The 23,168-nt window shown below is 39.5% G+C and overlaps 1 protein-coding gene across 1 annotated transcript in view; it reads left to right on the forward strand.

Annotated features, from left to right (window-relative positions):
- col25a1 (collagen type XXV alpha 1 chain) overlaps positions 1-23,168 on the forward strand; it is a 557,626-nt gene that overhangs the window by 465,381 nt on the left and 69,077 nt on the right. Inside the window, exons 12-14 of the mRNA XM_084109878.1 lie at positions 11,772-11,816; positions 14,903-14,929; positions 20,202-20,246. Coding sequence (XP_083966004.1) covers positions 11,772-11,816; positions 14,903-14,929; positions 20,202-20,246 — 117 coding nt within the window. The remainder of the gene's footprint in view (positions 1-11,771; positions 11,817-14,902; positions 14,930-20,201; positions 20,247-23,168) is intronic.

The following is a 23,168-nucleotide window of genomic DNA, read 5'->3' on the forward strand; positions in this document are numbered from 1 at the left end:
GTAATTATGCTCGGCTCCCAGAAGGCCGAGCCAATCAAATTGCCGGCAGGGCGGGCTTTAATCGATGATGGACAGATGAGCAACGGTAACGTAATCATCCACGTCATCAAAGAGCGCTTGGGTTGAATTCGTTTACAACAAAGATGCATAGACAGTAAAAGAAAAGATGACTGCCTCTGGAGAATTTAGATTTCACACTTATAAATAAGTCAGATAGAATAAATGCATATTTGGGGTGCTGTCCGAGGAGAGGGCGGGCTCGGTATTCGGCCCGAACCCAAAGTAGCCTACTCCCCCCGTATTCCAGGCTGTGGAAGAACAAGCCAAGAGTGATTGGGGGGATGCTGAAAACTGTCAAGGAATGTTAGGTGAGTTGACAGAGTGAATATATATATGCTTCCTCTCATGCTGATAAGGTAGACATGTGTAATTGTTTGATGACAAGTTGATTGGATTGATTATTTGAACGTGTTCCTCCCGAACTTTTTTTACGAAACATCATGTGTAGATTCCGCCATCGCGTCTGTTATAGAAGATATCGACAGCGCATTAATTTTAAAAGAGGAACAGAGAACCGCGATCAAGGCATTTGTCGATCGAAAACATGAATGAAAAACATACGTCACTTACTCTGTTGCTCTGATTGGTTGTAGGTCTATCCAATTGAGTGCAGAGGCATTTTCTTTCCTGGTTCGGTTGAAACACGCCCCATAATCACAGCTCAATGGAGCAGTATCAGACTCATATTCTGACTAGAATCTGAGTAATACGACGTCAGGCTACTAAAATCCTCTTTAAATGTCTTTAATTGCTTATTGTTGCAGTTGGTCTGACACGTTCAGACATGTTGGCATGTCTTGTCGTCTTATTCTGCTTGGCCCCGGTAATGGCTGCTTGCAGCTATATTTATTATTATAATTATTATTATAATCAATTATGAATATACAGATAGGCTAGAATAGATACATTTTCAGAATAACCTTTCACAGAATTAATTTCACATCGAATAATCTGTTCGTCCACCGAACGACAGTATGATCTTCTTATCAACTCTCAAGGAAGATTATTCTTCTTATCAACTCTCAAGAAAGGTTATTCTTCTGGTCATGAAGACTAACTTTCCTGTTCTATTAGATTACATTAAAGTACTCAACAATATAAAAGCTTGTAGCTTAAGATCTCACATTTAAGACACTTTGCTAGGTGAGCAGGAGACAGAGGCAATCAAGCGTATATAATGGGTTTTAAATTAAACTACAAATACATACGACTTTACTTAAACAGAATACATATAAACAGAATAACGAAAAGTAAAGAAAGAAAGAGAGAGCAGATCACAGAATGGTAAATATCACAAACAGTTAACCTTTGAGAGCCAGCAAAGAATCAAATCCCCTTAAAGCAGGGGCAAACAATCTAAAACGCATTAAATCTCTATAGAAATACTTGCATGGATCTTTGGTGCTGAGCAAGAATGCATGCGTGTGTGTGTGTGTGTGTGTGATGATTCTCGCTGGGTCCATGAGTTTGAAGCGTTCTTTCAGTTCTTCCTAAAAGGTTTACTTGAAAGCAAAGTTGCAGGAAATTCAGGCTATGTCCATTTCACCCGAAGATAGAAATGAATGAGCACGGAAGAAAGACTAAAACATAAGACAAGACAAGACCAAGAAGTAAAACGTAAGAAGTAAGATGTAAGAATAGCGATGAGCCATCATCCTTGCCCTTTAAGGAAGATTTAGTCTACACCTATTTTGGGGGAAGTGACCAATAACACTCAGAAGTTTTTAGCGGGAGAGAGTTTCTTTGTCGCCTTCTGACAGCCTAATTTGCATGATTTATGATGGTGTTTTATGAATTTGCATGTTTTATGATTGGTCATTTGATGGTGTCATTTGATGGTGTCCAAAAGATGGTAAACACAGTATAATACATTTTATCGTAACCTACTATATATATATATATATATATATATATAAAAGGCAAACTGAGAGGTTAAATTCGGTTCCAAGAAAGATATGTCTGGAAGATACAACAGTAGAGATACATTCTTACACTTGAATATAAGCGTTTAGAGTTCAACTAACACAACTAGAAAGTCATAACTTGGCTAATATGAGGTGGGAAACATACATACACACAGGAATATATCATATACATTTTGGAATGACTTATTTTATGAGTTAAATGGAAATAATGTTTGTGTATGTACAGTATATTGGTGCATTTCTCAGATGTCTATCCATGCCACCTGGCCTCAGTGCCTGCCGTGGGAGGGGAGTTGAGTTGATAACGATTTCTGTGTTTCTGTTTGTGACAATGACACAAGTGACAATGGGGCAATTTGATGCAGACTCATTGGCGCTAGGCCTGTGATTTACATGAATGAGTCCAATAGGTTAAAAGCTTTCTGAAGCTTAGAATGAATAAGTCATCGTGTTTCCGTCCAGACGCTACATAAGGCTTATGCATTGTCTTATTCATTGTATACGTTTTTGTTAGCATTTATTTAAAAAAAACATGATGAAGAGCATTGTGTTCTACAAAAGGTGATGGTTAGATAGTGTTATAAGTGATCCTCTTGATTTAGAAATAATTATATTGTATTTATAGTGTTGTCTTTATCTGTTGTCAGAGAAAGCGTTCGGTCTTTGCTTTGTGTATTTCTTCTGCATCAAAATCAGGTACATAAATGTCAGGAACCCCTATTCCTGGAAACATGTCAATGTCCATGGACTACTGCTTCTTTGCTAAGTTGTAAGGATCACTGTCAAGTCCAACTGCATTTGATTCATTTGAATAATTTGATTTACTCCCATTTTTTGCAGTTTTCCCCTTTAGAGTCAGCCAAGTTGCATGATGTTTTACCACTCAGTCCAACTGAGAGGGTGTGTTCAGGTGAGAAAGTGACATCGAAAAAACTAAGGTGCAGCCAGAGGGATGAGGGACCCCAGTGGAGCTGGAGGGATGACTGACCACAGTGGAGTAGGTGGAGCAATGAACTGCGGTGGAATCGATGGGTAGAAGGGCTGAGGCGCAATTATAGGCTCAGAAGACCATGGTGGAGCTGGAGCTTTTTAAGCTCTGGACTGTGGCCAAGAGTCATTCGACTGCGGTGGAATGGCCTAGTCAGGAGACCGTGGTTATGCAGGTGGAGCTGGAGGGCTGAGGAGAGCCAGATCAGGTGAATTAGGTGGAGCCAGGAAACTAGGTGGAGCCAGTGGAGGAGGAGGAGGAGCCAAGAAATAGGGCGAAGCCAGCGGAGGAGGCAGGGCCAGAAAACTTGCCAAAGCCAATGAAGGAGGTGAAGCCAGGGAACTGGACACGACCAGCAGAGAAGGCAAAGACAGTAAGCAGGGCAGAACCAGCAGATGTGGAGGTGGAGTTAAGTAGTCGGATGGAACCAGTGGAAGAGGAAGCCGGGCAGGAACCGGCAAAGGAAGCAGCAGAGAAAAAGGAGCTAGGAGCCTGGGCGAACCAACGGAGATGAAGGAGCCAGAAAACCAGGTGGAGCCTGCAGAGACTAAGGGGCTTGGAATGGACATGGTGACAGGCTCTGACTCCATGACAGCAGGCTCTGGTCCTGAAATGGACATGGTGGGATGGCTCTGGCTCCGTGGCAGGAGTGGGCTCTAAGTTTGTAGCGGGCATGGGCTCTGGCTCTGGGGATGGGGCATCCTCTGGAGGAATTGGCCCTGGAATGCTGGGAGTGGGCACGGGGGGTTTGACCAGCTACAACACATACTCGTAGAAGTGAACAACTAGAGTTCCCCAAAGGCATTGTAGGCCAGTTGGTGATCATTGAGCCCACTCCAAAAACACACCTTGAGTGTGTTCTCATTCCAAGGTGATGACAGTCCAAAAAGTCATCCACGAAATCCTCCAGAGGACGTCCCCCAATATAGTGAGAGGAATTGGTATATTTTTGACATAAACATTTCATATGAGCAAAACAAAGTTCTCATATAACAGCTACAGAGAAGGCTGCTGCACAGCTGCAGCTACACTTGCACAGACAAGACACAAAAAATGACACATCCAGATTATAAATTCTGGCAAAGATATTCAGTGCAGAAATCTTTGTTTTTATTGAAACAGAGTCCGTAGTAGCAAAAAGTACCACTGGATATGCTTTTTGAATGGAGCTGGAGGGCTTAGGAGAGCCGGATCAGGAGAATTAGGTGGAGCCATGAAACTGGGTGGAATTACAATGTAGATATGGAGTTGCAATGTAGATATGTTGGATATATGGGATATGTACGAGCGGCAACCTCCCTGTCTCTCTCTTAACCCTCTGATGGTTTATGGGGTCTTTTGGGACCCCAAATGACTTTTGCTCAAATTAAAAAAAATGTTCCCTTTGTCCAAATGGTATGAAACCTTCTACGGCTCTCAACACTTTCTAGATCTACAAAAAAATAAATAAAGTGGAATGATATCTGTTTTTATGTTAGCGTGACAAAAATTGTGACACTCGTGGTCTTCGGGGTCTCTGGAGACCCCGCAATCAAAATAGACAAAATTCATCATCAAAATCAGAAACAACGCAGAACACATCGACAGAAATGGCACAAATAAAGTGGCACACTTCCACCAATGCAAAAAACATCCACAATGCTAAATTATATTGCTCACAACACGTGTATACACACACACACACACACACATATAGAGGAATACATTTTTGAGACTATAAAAACTGTTCTCTTATCATTTGTAAAATAAAATCATCCAAAATGCAATACCACCACAAAAATAAATTGGTGACACTGACACATTGAAAATGTACACACGCACACACACACACACACACACACACACACACACATTTGTAAGGCTATAATTTGTCAAATAAAATCATCCAAAATGCAGAACCAACACAAATATAAAGTGGTCACACTGACATCGACAATGTGTACTCACACACACACACACACACACACACACACACACACACACACACACACACACACACACACACACACACATTTGTAAGGCTATAATTTGTCAAATAAAATCATCCAAAATGCAGAACCAACACAAATATAAAGTGGTGACACTGACACCGACAATGTGTACTCGCACACTCTCTCTCACACACACACACACACGCACGCACACACACACACACACACACACACACACACACACACACACACACACAGGAACATTTGTAAGGCTATAATTTGTCAAATAAAATCATCCAAAATGCAGTACCACCACAAAAATAAATTGGTGACACTGACACATTGAAAATGTAAACACACACACACACACACACACACACACACACACACACACACATACACACACACACAGGAACATTTGTAAGGCTATAATTTGTCAAATAAAATCATCCAAAATGCTAAACCACTTCAAATATAAAGTGGTGTGGTGACACTGGCACATCGACAATGTGTACTCACACACTCTCTCTCTCTTTATCTCTCAGACACACACACACACACACACACACGCAATTGTGTGTGTCTAGAATCTAGAATTAGATTAAAAATAAATGATTGAAATAAATGATAAAATCTTAAGACTCCAACATTTCTCTTTGTAACATTTTGTTCAGGTTTGATTCTAATCATAATGTAACATTATTGAAAAACTGGGGGGTTTTTTGGTACAAAAAAATGCTAAACTTTGACAAAAATATTTTATTTTTGTTATAATTGTGATTTTATAATATTTAGATATGAATCCAACTGAATCCAACTTGTGAAAAGATATCTTTCAGGTAGTCTAATAGCAAATAGCATATACTGGAGCTCTATAGCCATCTAGTGGTTAAAATTATTATTTTTTATTTTAAAACTGCATTTTCCAAAAAATGGGCAAAAATGTTACATTAAACCATTTAAAATCATCCATGTTATCCCCATGAATGAAAGTTAGAAATCTGGGTCTTTTATAAAGTGAATTTTACATCAAATGCTGTTTTTTTGTAAAAAGGCTATTTAAATATTTATTTATTAATTTATTTAAATTATATTAATCCTTAAAGTTCTGCATAATTAAGGGTGTGGCCACTTGAGTGACAGGTGGAATACCGCCGCTATCACTACTAGCCGTTTGTCTGCTGTCTGTTAGCGTAACGTCACCTCAGCTAATTCCAGCTGCTGAACTTGCCATCTCTGCCGTGTTTGTGCTTTTTTTCTGGATTATTTCATACAATTTAATACACACATCGGCATTATACCTTCGCCCACGCTGTTGGATTCCGTCGTTGTCGAGTATCGAGAGAACAACCAGCGCTGTATTTCAGTTGTTTTCCACTGTGAACATGCACTCATTGATGCCTGACAATTTCGTTGCTTTTTGGAGTTTTCAGATTTAAAAACATCTATAGATATAGAGACTACACTCGTTCTGCGGTACCGTTGCTCTCATGGAACAGATATATATGCTTATTTAACTTTTTAAGTGTTAAATAAAAAGTACCGTCAGATGAAATCCTGCTGGTGTCAGTGCTTTCCCCGTCCATGCAATAAATGCACATCCTTGAATGAGCGCGGATTTATAGCACATTTACTTGAACCTCTGAGGTAATATCTTTGGTTTGACCCATTTGATTCAACCGATCTTCATTCAGAACACTCACCTGTCGATTCTACTTGATCTCTGCCGCCGGTCAATAAAACTTTCTGTGAATTGTATTACCTGTGTTGTCTCCTTCTGTCCGCTGACATAAGGTCAGGAATCAAATACTTTCTATAAAGTTAATTTCTATTTTACTTATCAATTCCTGTCTGCACATTTTAATATGATGTTAAACCAATCAACACAAGAAGACATGAAAGGGAACCCTTTTCTGTGAATGCGTACGCATCTGTAGTACACTCACAGAAAGCTGCCTCTCAAATAGTGTGTGAATACTGAATTAAAACAACACCAAAGATTCTTTTGTACCTTAAAATAATGTTTCCAAAATCGTTTCAGTGGTTCATCAACTCACAGGGTGAACGGCACTTCTGCATTCGCTTTGCGACCCTCTATCAGATATTACCGCACTATGCAAGTTTGCCAGACCGGGTAGTGGATCTGTAGTTCGAATGAGACATAAGAAACTATAAATTTGACTTGCTTTACGGCAAGTGTTACAATAGCAAATAAATAGCAATGTCATTATTTTGTTTTTCTTTGTTTCTGATGTCGCAATACATCATACTTTCATAAAATCATGCAACATACTCTACCTTGTCTGTGGACATTGTTATTTCCAAAGCCGGTGCTGGATAAACAAATAGCGTGCGTGCGATGGTAGGCTAAATTATTTACAACAGGGGTAATGGACAATTCCACTTCCAACCGGGGGGGACAGAAGAGGAAAAGTGCTTTGGTGTTGCTTTAAGTTCTCTTTCATGTCTTCGTGTGCTTGAATGGACAAATACACACAAAATGATGTCAAAATGCCCGTCTTGGCAAGTATAGGCTACTCATAAACGCAGTCGGATTTGTCTTAAGTGAACTAAACGGTTGAGAAAGAAAACGTGTACAGCTGAACAAAGAATGGATCCGTGCATTCGGCCTTAAAGTAAAAGCAGTTTAATATTCTTTCTGCTGTCATTGTCATTAATGTTATGAGCAAAGGACAAAGATAAAATCACTCATATATCTTGACTGAATGACTGAAAACTATGCCGTTTTGAATATGAACTTTGTTCAGTTGTATTATTTTTGTGCTATTGCTAATTTGTTTATTTATTCTTATTTTATTACTGACTGTTTACTTGTCTTAATAAACTTTGAAATTTATATTAATTAATCTAGCTGTTTTAGCTGTGGTATTTTTGTTATAACCATAGGCAAAAGTTCATTGTTTAAGTGTTCTTTATAGGCTGCTGATTTTCATGGTATTCGGCTGCAATGAAATGTGTTGCAAAAAGACACAGAATAAATATGTTTGATATCTAAACGTTTTACTTATTTTTTTTAACCTTATTAGAATCAAAACTGTTAATCAATAAGAATTGCAATCGATAAGCCGAATTGGAATCATAAAAATTCAAATGTTACCCAACCCTAACACTAATACAGTCAAATAAATTCTAGACATGTCTAGACATGCACACTGAGAGCATGTAAACACAACAGGGTTTTATGTCTGTGTTTACTGTACACAGGGCCGGCGAGTCCATATAGGCGAACTAGGCAATTGCCTAGAGCGGCACTTTTGTAAGGGAGGCAAAATGTGTGCCAATCGGGAATGAACAGTCCCTCCCCTTCCGGTCGACCACCATGGGACCTTATTTCGGAAAAATATTGTATGGTAGTCAATGGCGAGAGACAACAAATATTTTGATCTCGTTTGAATTGTGCCCTGATTTACACATATGATGTTTGTCAATTTAAAAGATACGTTTTAAAGTCAAGAAAGTCGCAGCTTGATGTAAAACTGCTGAGGTATAAGACTGTGAAAATACATAATTACAAAGACTACAAACCCAGAAGGCGCACATGTGACGTCATACCTTTTCTCTCAATGAATGAAGCTAACTTTACTGAAGCTAACGTCTGTCATTTTTTCTATAGTCTTACATTATAATCGTAACGTAAAGCCGTCATGCCTGAGTGTTTTGAGCCAGAATACACACATACGAGCAACGGATCTTGTGACGTACATAGTGCGAGACGAGAGATGTAGTTCATTAAACTATTTTCACATAAAACTAAACGTTACTCTTCTGTTTTATGACAAACTGCGACTTTCTTGACTTTCATAATTACCTTTTAAATTGACAAACATCATATGTGTAGTTCAGGGCACAGTTCAGACAGAATAAAAAGATAAGTTGTCTCTCGCCATTGACTTCCATACATATTTTTTCCGAAATAAGGTCCCATGAGCCGGAAGCGGAGGGGCGGGACTTAGGCTCTCTATATGATTTGCTGAGCTGCCGCTGCCCCGCCCCGCCCCCTGCTCTCACGAGTCATTAGTGAGTGATGGGAAGTTCGGAGCATTTTACTGACTCTCTTGTTCGATCTCGTTCATCAAAATGAACGAATCTTTATTTGAGTCATTTCGTTAATTTAAGTGGCTTTAAATGTTATACTTCTAACAGCCAAATTCCTTGATCACATCCACCTACGCATATATATAGTGTATATTTGCTTCCTCTTGGCCTACTAAAGTGTTCCTGCGGGAGTGTTCTCTGGCTAGAGCGCAGAACAGCGGAGTTTGTATGGACAGAAGTGCATGCCTGAGCTTGTATTTTGGGTTAAGCTGCGTTGCTTTGACATTGTGGAAAATAGAATAATAGAAGCAAAATATATTAGCCTTTTTACCCGTTATTATCAATCTAAATTAATCTCGTTTTTAATTTAACTTAATTTCGTTTTTCTTTATTTAAATTTCGTTTTTTCTTTATTTAAATTTTGTTTTTCTTTATTTAAATTTTGTTTTTCTTTATTTAAATCTACCCTTTACTGTGTCAGTAATTTGTTAGTCAGAAAAATATTAGACTACCTTAAAAGTATTGCTTAAGTTAACAGACCTGTGTGTGTGCGTTTAATATCAGTGTCCGTTCGCGGAGCATATGCCCTGCCCGCATGAGGTGCGTCGCTTCCCGCTCGCGCTGTTCTGTAGTTTACTAAAAGTGTATATTCATTCTGAATGTGTCGCGTCTCGCGTGTCTATCTATATTGCACCAAATGCGACACTGCACTCCCTTGTGAAGTCGATTGGATGAACGGTTCTCGAAATAATCAAAATGCAAACGAACAGACAGACACAGAGAGAATACTGCCTTTATTAGAGAGACGAATATGTTCAGCACCCTCTCTCCGAAGCTTCGAATATTCGATGTTCATTACAACCGAAGCTTCAAAGCTTAAAAAATGGTATTTGGACCAGCCCTAGGGGCGGCACAATTGTTTTTCGCCTAGAGCGGCAGAAGTGCACTCGCCGGCCCTGACTGTACAGTATAAAGTATCTTTGTCAGCCACTAGACCAGACCTGCTTTGCTACTGACAGTGTTACATGTTTTATTCAGGCACTGTTGACTAGGTAAATGACTTCACACTTTTGTGAGTTATAATGCCTAGCAAAACAATTTAACATCCCGGTTAATACATACATATATATATATGTTTTTCTTTAACAGTGTTAGAGAAAAACTAACCAGTAGTTTATGCAACTAACTTAACTACTTTTTTTTTTCAGAAACTTGGAAATATCTAGTTTCTATCTTAAAGGTCCCGTTCTTTGTGATCCCATGTTTCAAACTTTAGTTAGTGTGTAATGTTGCTGTTAAAGCATAAATAATATCTGTAAAATTATAAAGCTCAAAGTTCAATGCCAAGCCAGATATTTTATTTAACAGAAGTTGCCTACATCGAACGGCCCGTTTGGACTGCATCCCTCTACTTCCTTCTTTAATGACGTCACTAGAATGACGTTTTTTGACTAACCTCCGCCCACAGGAATGCTCCCTCAACTCTACCGAAATTCGTTTATGTACTTGCGCACTTCAAGTTCTTATAACTTACTGTGTTTACTCAGCTCTTACAGTGATTTTCTGAAGTAAAACTGACGCTTCATCTTTTGTGTGATGTACAATAAACTTTATTAAACTCATCAGTATATGTTTGATCATCATTCAGACAGCAGACTTGTAGGCTATTAATAAATAATGGATACATACAAGCAGATGACAAATTATAATAACCGTAATTAAACTACTAAACTATACCTGTTTCATATCTATACAGCACTCTGACTCTGTAGGCATTATTGTCTGACTCGAAATGAACACCATTACTGAGAGTTTCTGATATTATCATCATTCCGTGAGATGAAATTGTCCTGACAGACTGAGCGCGAGCTCATGAAGCTCCGCCCCCTGGGTCGTCCAGCAGCAGCTTATTTGCATTTAAAGGGCACACACTAAAACAGCGCGTTTTTCTGTGCCCCCAAAAAATGACAATTTAAACATGCTGTAAACAATGATCTGTTGGGTATTTTGAGCTGAAACTTCACATACACACTCTGGGGACATCAGAGACTTATTTTACATCTTGTGAAAAGGGGCATAATACGGGACCTTTAATATCTAATTTATTTCAAATATATGTGACCCGTGCTGGCAAAAGCAGTCGGAATGCGCAGTGCATAATTTCGAGCTACAGGCAAAACAAATGAAAAAGGTAGATTTTGAGGTATTCACAAAAAAAATAGTTCATTAAGCCCTCGTCTAGCGATCCCAATGCTCCAAATTTAACATCTAAAAGTATCTTTATGTATGTTTTCTGAGAGGAGTACCATTCCTTTGTCCATGAAAAATGACCTTACTCTGGCTGACTGACAGATGCGCGCAATCCGATATACACACATACACAGAATTACAGTATTTCAAAATATCTGTCTTGGCGAGTATTCACTCAAATATTATCATCTGATGTGTAACATTATTGTAGGTTTGTGCGGTACAGTAGGTCTTAATATATAGTCTGTCTGTCTGTTTCATTAATGTTAATCAAACAATTGTGGTATAATGGAAAACAAAATTGAATATATATGTTGCCTATAGATACAAAATAGTTGGTTTTGACTTGGTGTTTCAAATTTGGTGTTATTACCAGGGATTTTAAGATATGGTTGCTAGGTGATTTTGTTTTGGAACCTTCAGAAAACTTTAAGTTCTCAAAATTGACTTAGTTGATTCTATTGGCTTCAGACAGGGGCAGCTCAGTTATTTTTTGTGTGATTACAAAATTTGCAAACACGGGTTACATATCTAAAGACAATTTATAATTTTCACTTGAAGGGTTCCAATGGACCACCTGGTTTTCCAGGTATCGATGGAATAAAGGTAAGATAACAGGTATCTTTATTTGTTTTACATTTCAATCAAAAACGTATTGCTTTGAATACACAATAAATTCCCTATTTTTAAATTTTTAGGAATAACTCATAGTTGGCTTGGGAAAGAATATTGTCAAAATTCAGGAACACAAAGCCAAATGTACCATTTCCGTGAAGTATTACACTAGTATTATCATTATTATAGTGAAACGTTGAGCCATTATGAATCTATTCACTGCATAGTCATGAGTCATTTCTTTGGTCTAAAGTCTGAACTTGAAGAGTGCATGTTTTGAAATTTGACCAAGGATGCTAGCTGTGAGCCCAAACCTTCTTTCAATTTCAAATACAGCATAATAAGCAAAAGGTTGTGTTGTAAAAATATTTCCATGTTGCTCATATACACAGTGGTGGTCAAAATTGATGGCACCCCTGATAAATATGATAAAAAAAAATGGCTGTAAAAAATAAATCTGCATTGTTTATCCTTTTGATCTTTCATTCAAAAAATTCACAAAAATCAAACCTTTCATTGAAGTAAAATAATTGAAATTGGGGGGTAAATCACATTATGAAATAAACGTTTTTCTCCAAAACACGCTGGCCATAATTGTTGGCACCCTTAGAATTTTTTATGAGAAAAATATCTCTGAAGTATATTCCCATTAATATTTACCTTTTTTTAACACACCAGGGTGACTAGGAACATGAAATTGTCCAGCTATGACTTCTTGTTTCACAGGAGTTTAAATATGAGGAAACACAAAGGCCAAATTCCCTTAATCATCCATCACAATGTGTAAAACCAAATAATATAGTTCTGATGTGCAGCAAAAGATTGTTGAGCTTCACAAAATAGAAAGTGGCTGTAAGAAAATAGCTAAAGAACTGAAAATCCCCATTTTGACCATCAGGGCAATAATTAAGAAGTTATAATCAAGTAAAGATGTTACGAATCTGCCAGGAAGAGGACGTGTGTCTATACTGTCTTAATGGACGGTGAGGAGGATGGTTTGAGTGGCCAAAGACTCTCCAAGGATTACAGATGGAGAATTGCAGAGATTACTTGAGTCTTGGGGTCAGAAAGCCTAAAAAAAAAAAAAGATAAAATAACCCCTACATCCCCACATGTTGTTTGGGAGGGTTTCAAGAAAAATCCTCCTCGCTCCTCCAAAAACAAACTCCAGCATATTCAGTGGTCAGACACGACTGGAACTTCAAACGGCACAGGATTCTGTGGTCAGATGAAACTAAAAAAAAGGGCTTTTTGGCAGCAAACCCAGCAGATGTGTTCGGTGCAAACAGGGACGAAGAGTACCCCATGCCTACGGTTAAATATTGTTGTGACTCAGAAGGCGGAGACAGATCCATGTGCAACAATTTATTAATAACGTAAAAGTAGTAGTAAAGGAACTCAAAACAGTAGTAAAGGCAGCAGGCTGAGTCGATGTAAACCAGGCGTGAGTTCAGGGCTGGCAGCAAGCATGCAGGTCAGAGACAGGCAGAAGTTCAGGGCAGGCGGCGAGTATCAGAGTCAGGTCACAGGCAGAAGTTCAGGGCAGGCGGCGAGTATCAGAGTCAGGTCACAGGCAGAGTTTCACAAGGCGGGCTGCACACAATCAGAGAGGTTAGTTCAAGCGAAGGTTCAGTATATCAAAGTAACGGGTTTTTCCAAAAGAAGCTCAGACATGTGACACGGGAGTGAGACAATACTTCGCAATGGACGCCGAGATGACAAGCTAGATATAGGCTTGAACTCAGAGTTAATTGCTGACAGGTGGAAGGTAATCAGAGCGCCAATGATGCATACTAGGAGGAGTATGCATCATTAGTATTCAGGGGAAGGCGCTCGAGACTGAGTACTGGGGATCTCACTAGACGCCGTAACAAATATACTGCTGGATCTTATATGTTGTGGGCCTATTTTTCTGCTGGAGGTCCTGGACTTCTTGTTCAGATACATGGTATTATGGATTCTAGCAAATACCAACAGATAAAATATCAAAACCTGACGGCCTCTGCTAGAAATCTTATAATGGGCCGTGGTTGGATCTTCCACCAGGACAACGGTCCAAAACAAACATCAAAATCAACACAAAAATGTGTAACTGAGCACAAAATGAAGCTTCTGCCATGACCGTCCCAGTCCCCTAAACTGAACCTTATAGAAGAGGGGTGGGCTGAACTGAAGAGGAGAACCACCAACATGGATCTGTGAATCCGAAGGATCTAGAGAGATTCTGTATGGAGGAATGGTCTCTGATCTCTTGTCAGTTATTCTCCAAACTCATCAGGCATTATAGGAGAACACTCAGAGCAGTTATCTTGGCAAAAGGAGGTTGCAAAAAGTATTTAATAACAGGGTGCCAACAATTATGGCCAGTGTGTTTTGGAGAAAAATACGGGGGCGGGGGGGGGGGGGGGGGGGGTATCCTTGTTTAAGAAGTCACATGACTCTTTTTAGAGAGATGGGCTGAATAGGTCACTGTGTGTTCTGTTATTTGTAGGGATATATGGGTACGCCAGGATTAGATGGAATCCCTGGCGTCAAGGTTTGTGGCACATGTTGTGCAAGATTTCATCAGATCACAAGACTGATTATAGAATATCTATACTAATTAGTTCCATCTCAAGTTCCATTGAGACAATGGCTACATTATTATTATATTTTTTTTAATCAGTAGATTATCTCATTATTAGAAGTTAAATATCAAATATCATGGCCATATCATTTAATATTATAAAGTTTATCATCCTATGTTATTTGATCTATAAAAAGTGATATGCCCATGTCCTTAGATGATCTGTGCTTTCAGTGTATGTATTAGGCCTAAAGCTGTTCTGGGAGTGAGTAATGTTTATTTTAAATGGATAAATTCCATGTTCATTACTCCACAGGTCATGTACAGTAAGATGTAAGTAAGATGGTATTTACAGTAAAGTACAGGGCATCTGTAACATGAGCCTCATATCTTAAATGAAAATGAATTTAACCCCAGATGTAATCTGATTAAGCTGGACTCTTTGGTACACCCTAGTCCTTGAGTTTCTAGCCTTTATATATTTAACGCTGCTTAATTTATTTTCCATCAGGGTGACAGAGGTGAACAGGGTGAGAAGGTAAAAACATGTTTTTACTCAAACCGATAATATGTCAGAGGTGTTTTGTCATGCATGTTTTTGATTTGTGGGGATCAGCATAATTCTGTTGCTTCAATATATGGAAATACATATACATTTTTTATTTATTTATTTTTTGGTAGAGCAACATAAAAGTAATATTATACCCAATGCCCTCAGTATTAAAATCAGTGATTAAGGAATGGAAGAGTAAAACTTTGAAAATGTCTCGGGTTACTTGACTGTAACCCTGTTCCCTGAAAAAGAGGGAACGAGATGCTGCACTTGATTTAAGCGATATAGGAAAACGTCTTAGTTTGACCAGTTGTGAACACGTGTGGCAAACACGCCAAAGAATTTGAATCTGATTATGACCTCATCGGAATGCGCACGTCAGAGGCTATAAATAGACGTGGCAGGTGCACTCATCAATCATTTTGTCTGAAGAACGTCCTAAACACGGCCTCTCGTTCCCACTTTTTCAGGGAACAGGGTTACAGTCAAGTAACCCGAGACGTTCCCTTTCAAAAGCTACTCTCAATGCTGCGATTGATTTAAGCGATATGGGAACGAGAATACCAACGCCAACGCGAAAGTGTCTGGACCCCTCAAGTTTGTGTAGTGTGTACGCATAAACACGAGAAGGGCCTCAGACATGAGCTTGGGAAGTCGACATCTAAGGACATATGAGCCCGGAGGAACATGAACATCCAAACTATAGACCTTATGCACCAGAGAAACAAGGGCGCAGCCATCTTTAGAATATTGTCTTTTAACTTCCGTTTTTGCGGTCGCTCTATATTTCTATGGCATTGCTGTCCAGGAGTAATTAGCTTTTGAAGTTGATTTACTTAATGTAAAGTTAACAAAAGTTATCATGAGGATTGTAATGTTTAAAGCAGATGTCTTAACAAATGTTAGTAGACCGGGAAGATTTTAAAACGAGACTTTCATTCATAAATACGCAAGATCGCTATGAAAATACAGACCGGAAGTCAAAAGACATCGAGCGCAGCGCTGAAAAGGGGCGGGGCTACATAAGGTCTATAAAATAGAATAAATGTGTGCAGAGAGGACCAGCCTGCCACATCACAACTTCCTCTTGCTAAAGCCCTGGAGGATGCAAACCCCCTGGTAGAATAAGCCCTAACGCCTAGAGGTGAAGTTTGACCGCGCACCTTAAAAGCAAGGCCGATCCCTTATCCAATGTGACATAGTCTGCTTTGTGGCAGCCGCCCCCCGGTCACGGCCCCCATACCAAATGAACATCTGCTCTGATTTATGCCACTGGCTAGTGCGGTGGACGTAAATCTGAAGAGCACGAACGGGACACAGAAAGTGAAGTCTCTCCTGCTCCTGCGTCAGAAGCATGACCAGACTGTGTGAACTCCCGTCTCAACAATAAATCTGCTCCCATTCATTCTTCCGGGAATGTGAATCGCCCTGAGGGAAAGGATCTTGTCCTGAGCCCAAAGCAGAACCTGCTGCGCTAGTTTGTTCAAACTGTGCGAACGCAGTCTGCCCTGGCGATTTATATAAGTGACTACCGCAATGTTGTCCACACACACCAGGACATGGTAGCCTCTTAACTGGTGGAGGAAGTACTTCAGGGTCAGAAATACAGCCATCAATTGATGTGCCAATCGAGATGACAGCCTCTCCAGACCCCTTGGCCTGGACGGCCATCTAAGAGCGCACCCCAGCCTGTCAGGAAAGCGTCTGTCGTAAGCATTGAAAATATGCATCCTTGAGGTCGTTTGTGACAAACCAATTTTTGTGTTGAATTTGAGAGACAATAACTTGACTGTCAACATTTTGAACTTGAATGTTCTAAGACAACGCTTCAGATTGCGAAGGTCTAGAATTGGACGCAGCCCCCCATCTTTTTTGGGAAGAGGAAAATAGCAGATGTAATAACCTGACTGTCTGTCTGGGAGGGGGACATGTTCTATGGCCCCTTTGTCCTGCATAGTTTGCAGTTCTTGTATCAGCAAGTGTGCCTGTTCCGGTTTCACGGTAGTGGAGACCACGCCGTTGAAACACGGAGGATGGCGTGCAAACTGTATTCTGTAGCCCTTTTGTATGGTTCTGAGAGTCCCAAGGAGATATGTTTGGCAGTAGTTTCCACTCTGCCAACTTCTCCGAAAGGGGCACTTATTTTGACGCAGTGTCTTGTGACGGGGAATGTCTTGATGGGGGAATGTTAAATATCCCGTGTCCTGGGGAAAGGCAGGAAGCAACTGAATATTTAACATTTCACTGGAAACCACTGCCCCTGAAACACCAATTTTTTGTGTGTAGCATCCCGGGGCGTTACTTTTTTTCTTCTCCAGCAGTTCAGCCTGGTATGCCTGCCATAGTGTGAAGAGCAGCGTCAGCATGACCCGCGGACTGAAACGCCTTCCTTACCAACGTGAATGTTGTTCAACACGGCTTGGTTCAACACTTTTTAAGTGACGATAAGCTCCACTATCTCCATAAGAGAGATAGCCCACGAGCGTCTCTTCCAACAGGGGCATCATCGTATAACCACGTGCCCTTGCACCCACGATAGTTGAATAAGTTGACGTCGAGGGCACAAAGACACATGGAGAAGGGGAGAGACCATCGCTGAGGCCCGTCACCCTGGCCACCGGACAGAAATCTGCTCTAACTTTGAGCGCTTGCTCTTTCTCCTGTGGCCAATCTGGCTGTAATCTGGCATGAGTGACCACCTCGAGTAACTCCTCATGCACTTTATCATCGTGGGAGGAGCACTCAAAGGTGGCGTTCTCAAAGTCTATTTTGCCATTTAATTCCTCAGAATTAAATGTAGCCAAATAACAGTCAGACAAGATGTTAATGCAAGCATCTAACTTCTCAAATCAGATGAGTATTAATAATTTCTTAGAACTAAATGCAGCCAAATATCAATCTGACAAGTAAAAACAGTCTGGATGAAAGGCTGAATATAGTCATTTTAATATTAGAGCAGTTTCAACAAAGAATCATAAAATCATTGATTCCAAACACACACAATTCGTTTGCATGCCTTCATAGGAACAAGAAAAGAAAAGGGAATCTCCCGTCTGCTCAGTTCCCTCACATTATATACATATGTAGCGGTCCCGTAATCCGTGCGTTGCCTTGGCAGACGCAAGATCCGAGCTACTAGATTCTTTATTGATAAGATAATCTATGTCCTCAGTCCACTCTGAAGAAGCGGCGAGGCGCGTTTCAGAAGCAGACAGGAGGACGACGCGATCTGAAGAGAGAACGAGAGAAAGGGACGGACCCGTCTCCCACTCCTAAGCCAGATCGAGTCGCGATATACTAGACGAGCGCAAAGCACTTTAATGGAGAGCAACTCACAGTGCTTGCACTCGCCATTCTCTCGACATGATTCTCTTGTCTTTTCATTGTAGAGAAAGAGAATGAGAAAGGCTTTATTCCTGCCTGACAAAACTAACTCCTAACAAAAATGTATAGTTTGAGTGGAAAGTGTTCCAGCACACACGGTACACAATGCGGTTCTGAAGACAAAAGAACCTGATGAGCACATCTGTCACTCGTCTATTTATAGCCTCTGACGTGTGCATTCCGATGACGCCATCATCAGAGGTTAAATTCTTTGGTGTGTTTGCCACACGTGTTCACAACCGGTCAAACGAAGACGTTTTCCCATAGTGCTTAAATCAAGCGCAGCATTGAGAATAGCTTTTAAAAGGCAACAGTCATAGGTTGAATTTGTCAATCATTTCCTAAAATCTTACTCATAATCAGAAGACTCTGTGAAGTATCTCCAGATGAAATCTGAATCTGGATATTGTTCCAGTATGCTAGTGGAAAATGCAGTCAGGGCACTATTAGAGGGGTTATGTGAATAAACAAACAAATATCACTCTGCCCCTTCTCATCTGACATGTTGGCTGAATGTGAGTAAAAAAAGACAGAAAGAATTAGTATGAGCACATGACAATTATTAATTTTCTCCAATTTTATACACCACCATGTGTGTCTTCTACCCTGGAAATCCAGAGTTCTCGCGAGAGCACAAGTTGAATTTGCTCAGCGAGTTTACTCTGGTGTCGAGTAATGATGCTCATTAAATATGTCCTTGTATCCGAGCTGCACCAATCACATCGGGTTATCTGATATAGGCGGGCCAGAGGCGAGCTAAACAGATGACGACAGCACTGTGACGTCGAAGTCATTAGTAAACATTGCAAGATGGCTATGGATGAACACCAGTTGTTTGAAACGGCTTTGGCCGCTACAATGAACGAGTTAGACTTGGCTTTTTATCTAAAAGAGGAACAGAAGACGGCGCTCGAATCGTTCCTTTGCAAGAAGGGCGTTTTTGCTGTTTTGCCGACCGGATATGGCAAGAGTCTAATCTACCAATTAGCTCCCCTGGTAGCTAAGCGTATGGGGCTTGTTGTGATTGGTCATAGTGTTATCCAATTGCGTGCAGTGAGATTTTCAAATGCATGCTTGGTGCCGCCCCTTGAGCTGGCCGATTTTCATTAGTCGATGCCACACCATTAATCTTTCAGATTTAGGTCTGGATTTCCAGGCTATGTGTCTTCAGAATTCCTTTTCTAAATGACTTTCAAAGAGGCAGCCAAACACACATGGCACAGTATTAAAAAGTTTGTTACTAGTCAAAAGCTTTATTCTCGGTGAGAGTCCATTAATTGTGAGGACAATGTGTCAAGGGGACAATGTTGATAGTGATCTGTTTCTCTTCATGTCTTGGATCACTCCTACCAGGGATCATACTTGAAGCAGTTGGCAGACTTACCCTTAACCACAGGCTTCCACCACCCTTTCTTTCTGAAAATGCTCATTTAGACCAATTTTGGACCATTTCGTCTCATTGAGTCAAACACCCACACATTTTCAAACAGGTCAAATATAATGAAGCGGATTCCATCCCACCCTAGACCTGCACTGCATCCAAACATTTCTTTGGAGCTTAAAATGGCTGGAATCAAACATAGAAAGGTCATCACCACTAGACCAGCTGCAGAAATAGACATTTTATTTGTTACAATAAAACTTGACAGTTGCATTCTTTGCATTTTTTTAAACTCACATTTAGAACTGTCTTTGCTTTTTAATAGATCTCTCATTAAATAGTTTATACACTTTTAATTAATATTTTAACTAAAGCCAGTTATGCTTGTTTTCTGTTTTAACATGAAACAACAGTGTATAATGAGGCAACACTGCTTGTGTACAGTTTATGCAATGTATTGAAATATTAAATATTATATTCTTTCTCTGACAGGGAGACATGGGAGAGCAGGGGCCAAAAGGTGACACCGGAGAGAAGGTCAGGCTGAACATCATATCTATACATATTTAATAGTATAACATGCTTAACTATAACATGATTAACTGGGGGTGTATGGACTGTGATATTGTGACATTGCTACTCATAGAACAACATAACTACACTGTAGACTGTGAAATTCAATTTATTTTTACTATTAAAATAATTCAGTTTAATTGTTTTATGCTGAATAGTGTACTAGTCATCATTCTATTTTTGTATTATTATTATTCTAAAAGTATTTAACGCATTGATACATATACGCCCACATTTCTAAGAATTTTCTTAGAATTTTGTCACTAGGAGCTACTCTTTGCATTAAGATTCTTTATGAATACGGGCCATGGAGTTCAAATATTGTTTTAATGAAGTTACACATAAACACATAAATGTACAGTAATCATCAAAGTAAAGAATGAATAAGGAGAAGAAATTGAAAGGAAGTGTGGAAAAACTGAGTTAGCAAAGATTCATCTTGTGATGTTTTCCACAAAGAACCCATTTGAGGCACAAGCTTCTGAAATGTTATGACCATGTTAAGAGTAAAAACAACCCATTATTATTATTATTATATTAGATCGTGCAGGGATCATGTTTGTGACAGATCTTTTTAGAGACGCGCTAATATCTCCAGCACAGCGCAGAAATGCCATAGCGCCAGAAATGAAAGTAATCACTACATTACGATATTTGGCAACTGGGAAAATTCCATGTTTGATACATTAAAACCAACATTCAAACCACCACTTAAATAGACATGCCAACAATCAGTGTAATTGGAAAGAGTGGAACAATTTTTATCATTCTAAGCAATCAAATACCTTATAGGAAATTAACAGCATGGAAAATAAAAAAAGGATTTATATACACATATAGGCCTATAATGTGTGTGTGTGTGTGTGTGTGCGTGTGTGTGTGTGTGTGTGTGTGTGTGTGACTCTGAGAGAACGGTCAAATAGGAAAAATTACGCATGTAATTTCAAAGTGAAGGCTTAGAATAGACCCTATACTTAAAATCACTTTTTTTTTTCCTTCTTGGACAACCAACCAATCACAGTCTTCAAAAGATTGTGTCATACATAGCAACGGGGTCAACCCCGCCTCCTCACTAAGATAAAAGTTTTTGTCTTTTCCTTACTCAGAGTTGCTCTCAGATCGGTCCCGAATCGCTTTTAAGCTAAGACTCCTACGTAAAAGTTTTTAAGCTAAATTAAGAGTTTTCTGAGAGGATTCTTAGAATCTTTATGAATACGGGCCCATAACTTTAAACATATTTCACAAATTCATGAACCAGCAAATCACATCGATCGAGTGGTCCTGAGCAGCCAGAGCGGAATCTTCAGAAAGGCGCGGAGGAAATATTACCACTCTAATATTACCGCAATAATGGGCAATTAACAGGCACATAGTCTGACTCAAATCAGGTTTAGCTAGTGATATATTTCAAACATACTGCAACATTTGTACAGCAAATATTATCACAATTAGTCTCTGTTAAAATAATTACATGTCCCTGTCATCCACCTTCTTCAGTGCTTCTTGTCCATATGTGCAACCATCTTAGACTTTAAATATTCAAAGCATGGCAGACAGTATAAGTCCCACCTTCTAAATAAAGGAGCCAGTTGCAATTTGGTAAAGTCATCGCGTCACCACAGCTGTCATTAGAAGCTCCGGTTGCCACTGTCAGTATCCTGAGACTTGTGCTTAGGAATGCACATGCGCTTTGGCTGGCCCAGCGTGAAATATAAGCTTTTTTAAAATGCTATTTGAACATAAAATAGGATATAAAAGTTGTAATGAAATAAAAGTTCATTTAAATGTGACTATAGCAAGCAGTTTTTGAGAATTCAGGATTTTCCCACTGAAGTAGATAGGTCTTGGATGCCTGAAGTAGCTACCCGAAGCCATTCCAAATATGGCCGCTGAGTGAACAGACTTTCTTTGAAAAGGACTTTGTTAACATTAATCAGACTAAGACAACCCATGTATGATTCACCACTGACTAAGAGCATTGATGTGTAATGTTTCAGTCCTTTCTGCACTGTCTGCACACTCTCGGTTATGCTCTGGAATCATTGCCTGGAAAACATTACAGGATACAGGTTTAAGATATATACCGGGTAAAGCCGAAAAGAGAAAATAATGAAGGCAGAGGCAGGCACACATCCAGACTGTGTGAGAAAATTGCCAAGTGTTTTGGCAGACTCTACTGTGAATAAGGCTAAGTGAAAGATCTCTCCCAAAAGTGAGATTGAATAATGTTACCTATAAATTGTATTATTGTATACAGAGCAAACAGTGATGACAAAATAGCATAAAATATATTTTATTTTACAGATCAGCAATAGAAACATTGAGACAGAGTTTGATTGCTCAAGATTGTCACTAAAATCTGCATATCTTTGCATAGTCGCTGATTTATGTTTATGCCAGTGGGTGCCCACATTCCAAACCCTCTCACCCACCTAATTCATATGTGCATGAGACAGAAATCACAAGCTTTTGTGTCAGGTTGTAATGCTAAATATAACGGTAGAATTGTGTATATTACGATAATCCAGGACCAGATGTCAGATCCACCAATAAGAGAGGTTTTTAAATCTCAATTGATTTTTGATTGGTTACATGGATTAGAGAATATCCCGTGTTTTTCCGTGGGTGGTCGAGCTGTATCTGTGTATCATTTATAGGCTAATTATACAATGATTAATTTTGGTCCTTGAATTTGATTAGCCTAGTGGTGTTCCAGAAGTGCTGCTGTCAGTCTATGTATTTTTAGTGTTGTGGATTTTTCAGTGACTCTTTCTGCACATTAAAATGTTATGCCAGTTGGTAGCAACAAGTAACTGTCTTTATGAGTGAATCATTGACTAATTTATTTTAACGGTTTGTTCAAAATACTAATTCTGTCCTACTTCC

This window comes from Abramis brama (genome assembly GCF_963993115.1).
Source record: "Abramis brama genome assembly, chromosome: 3".
Lineage (NCBI taxonomy): Eukaryota > Metazoa > Chordata > Actinopteri > Cypriniformes > Leuciscidae > Abramis > Abramis brama.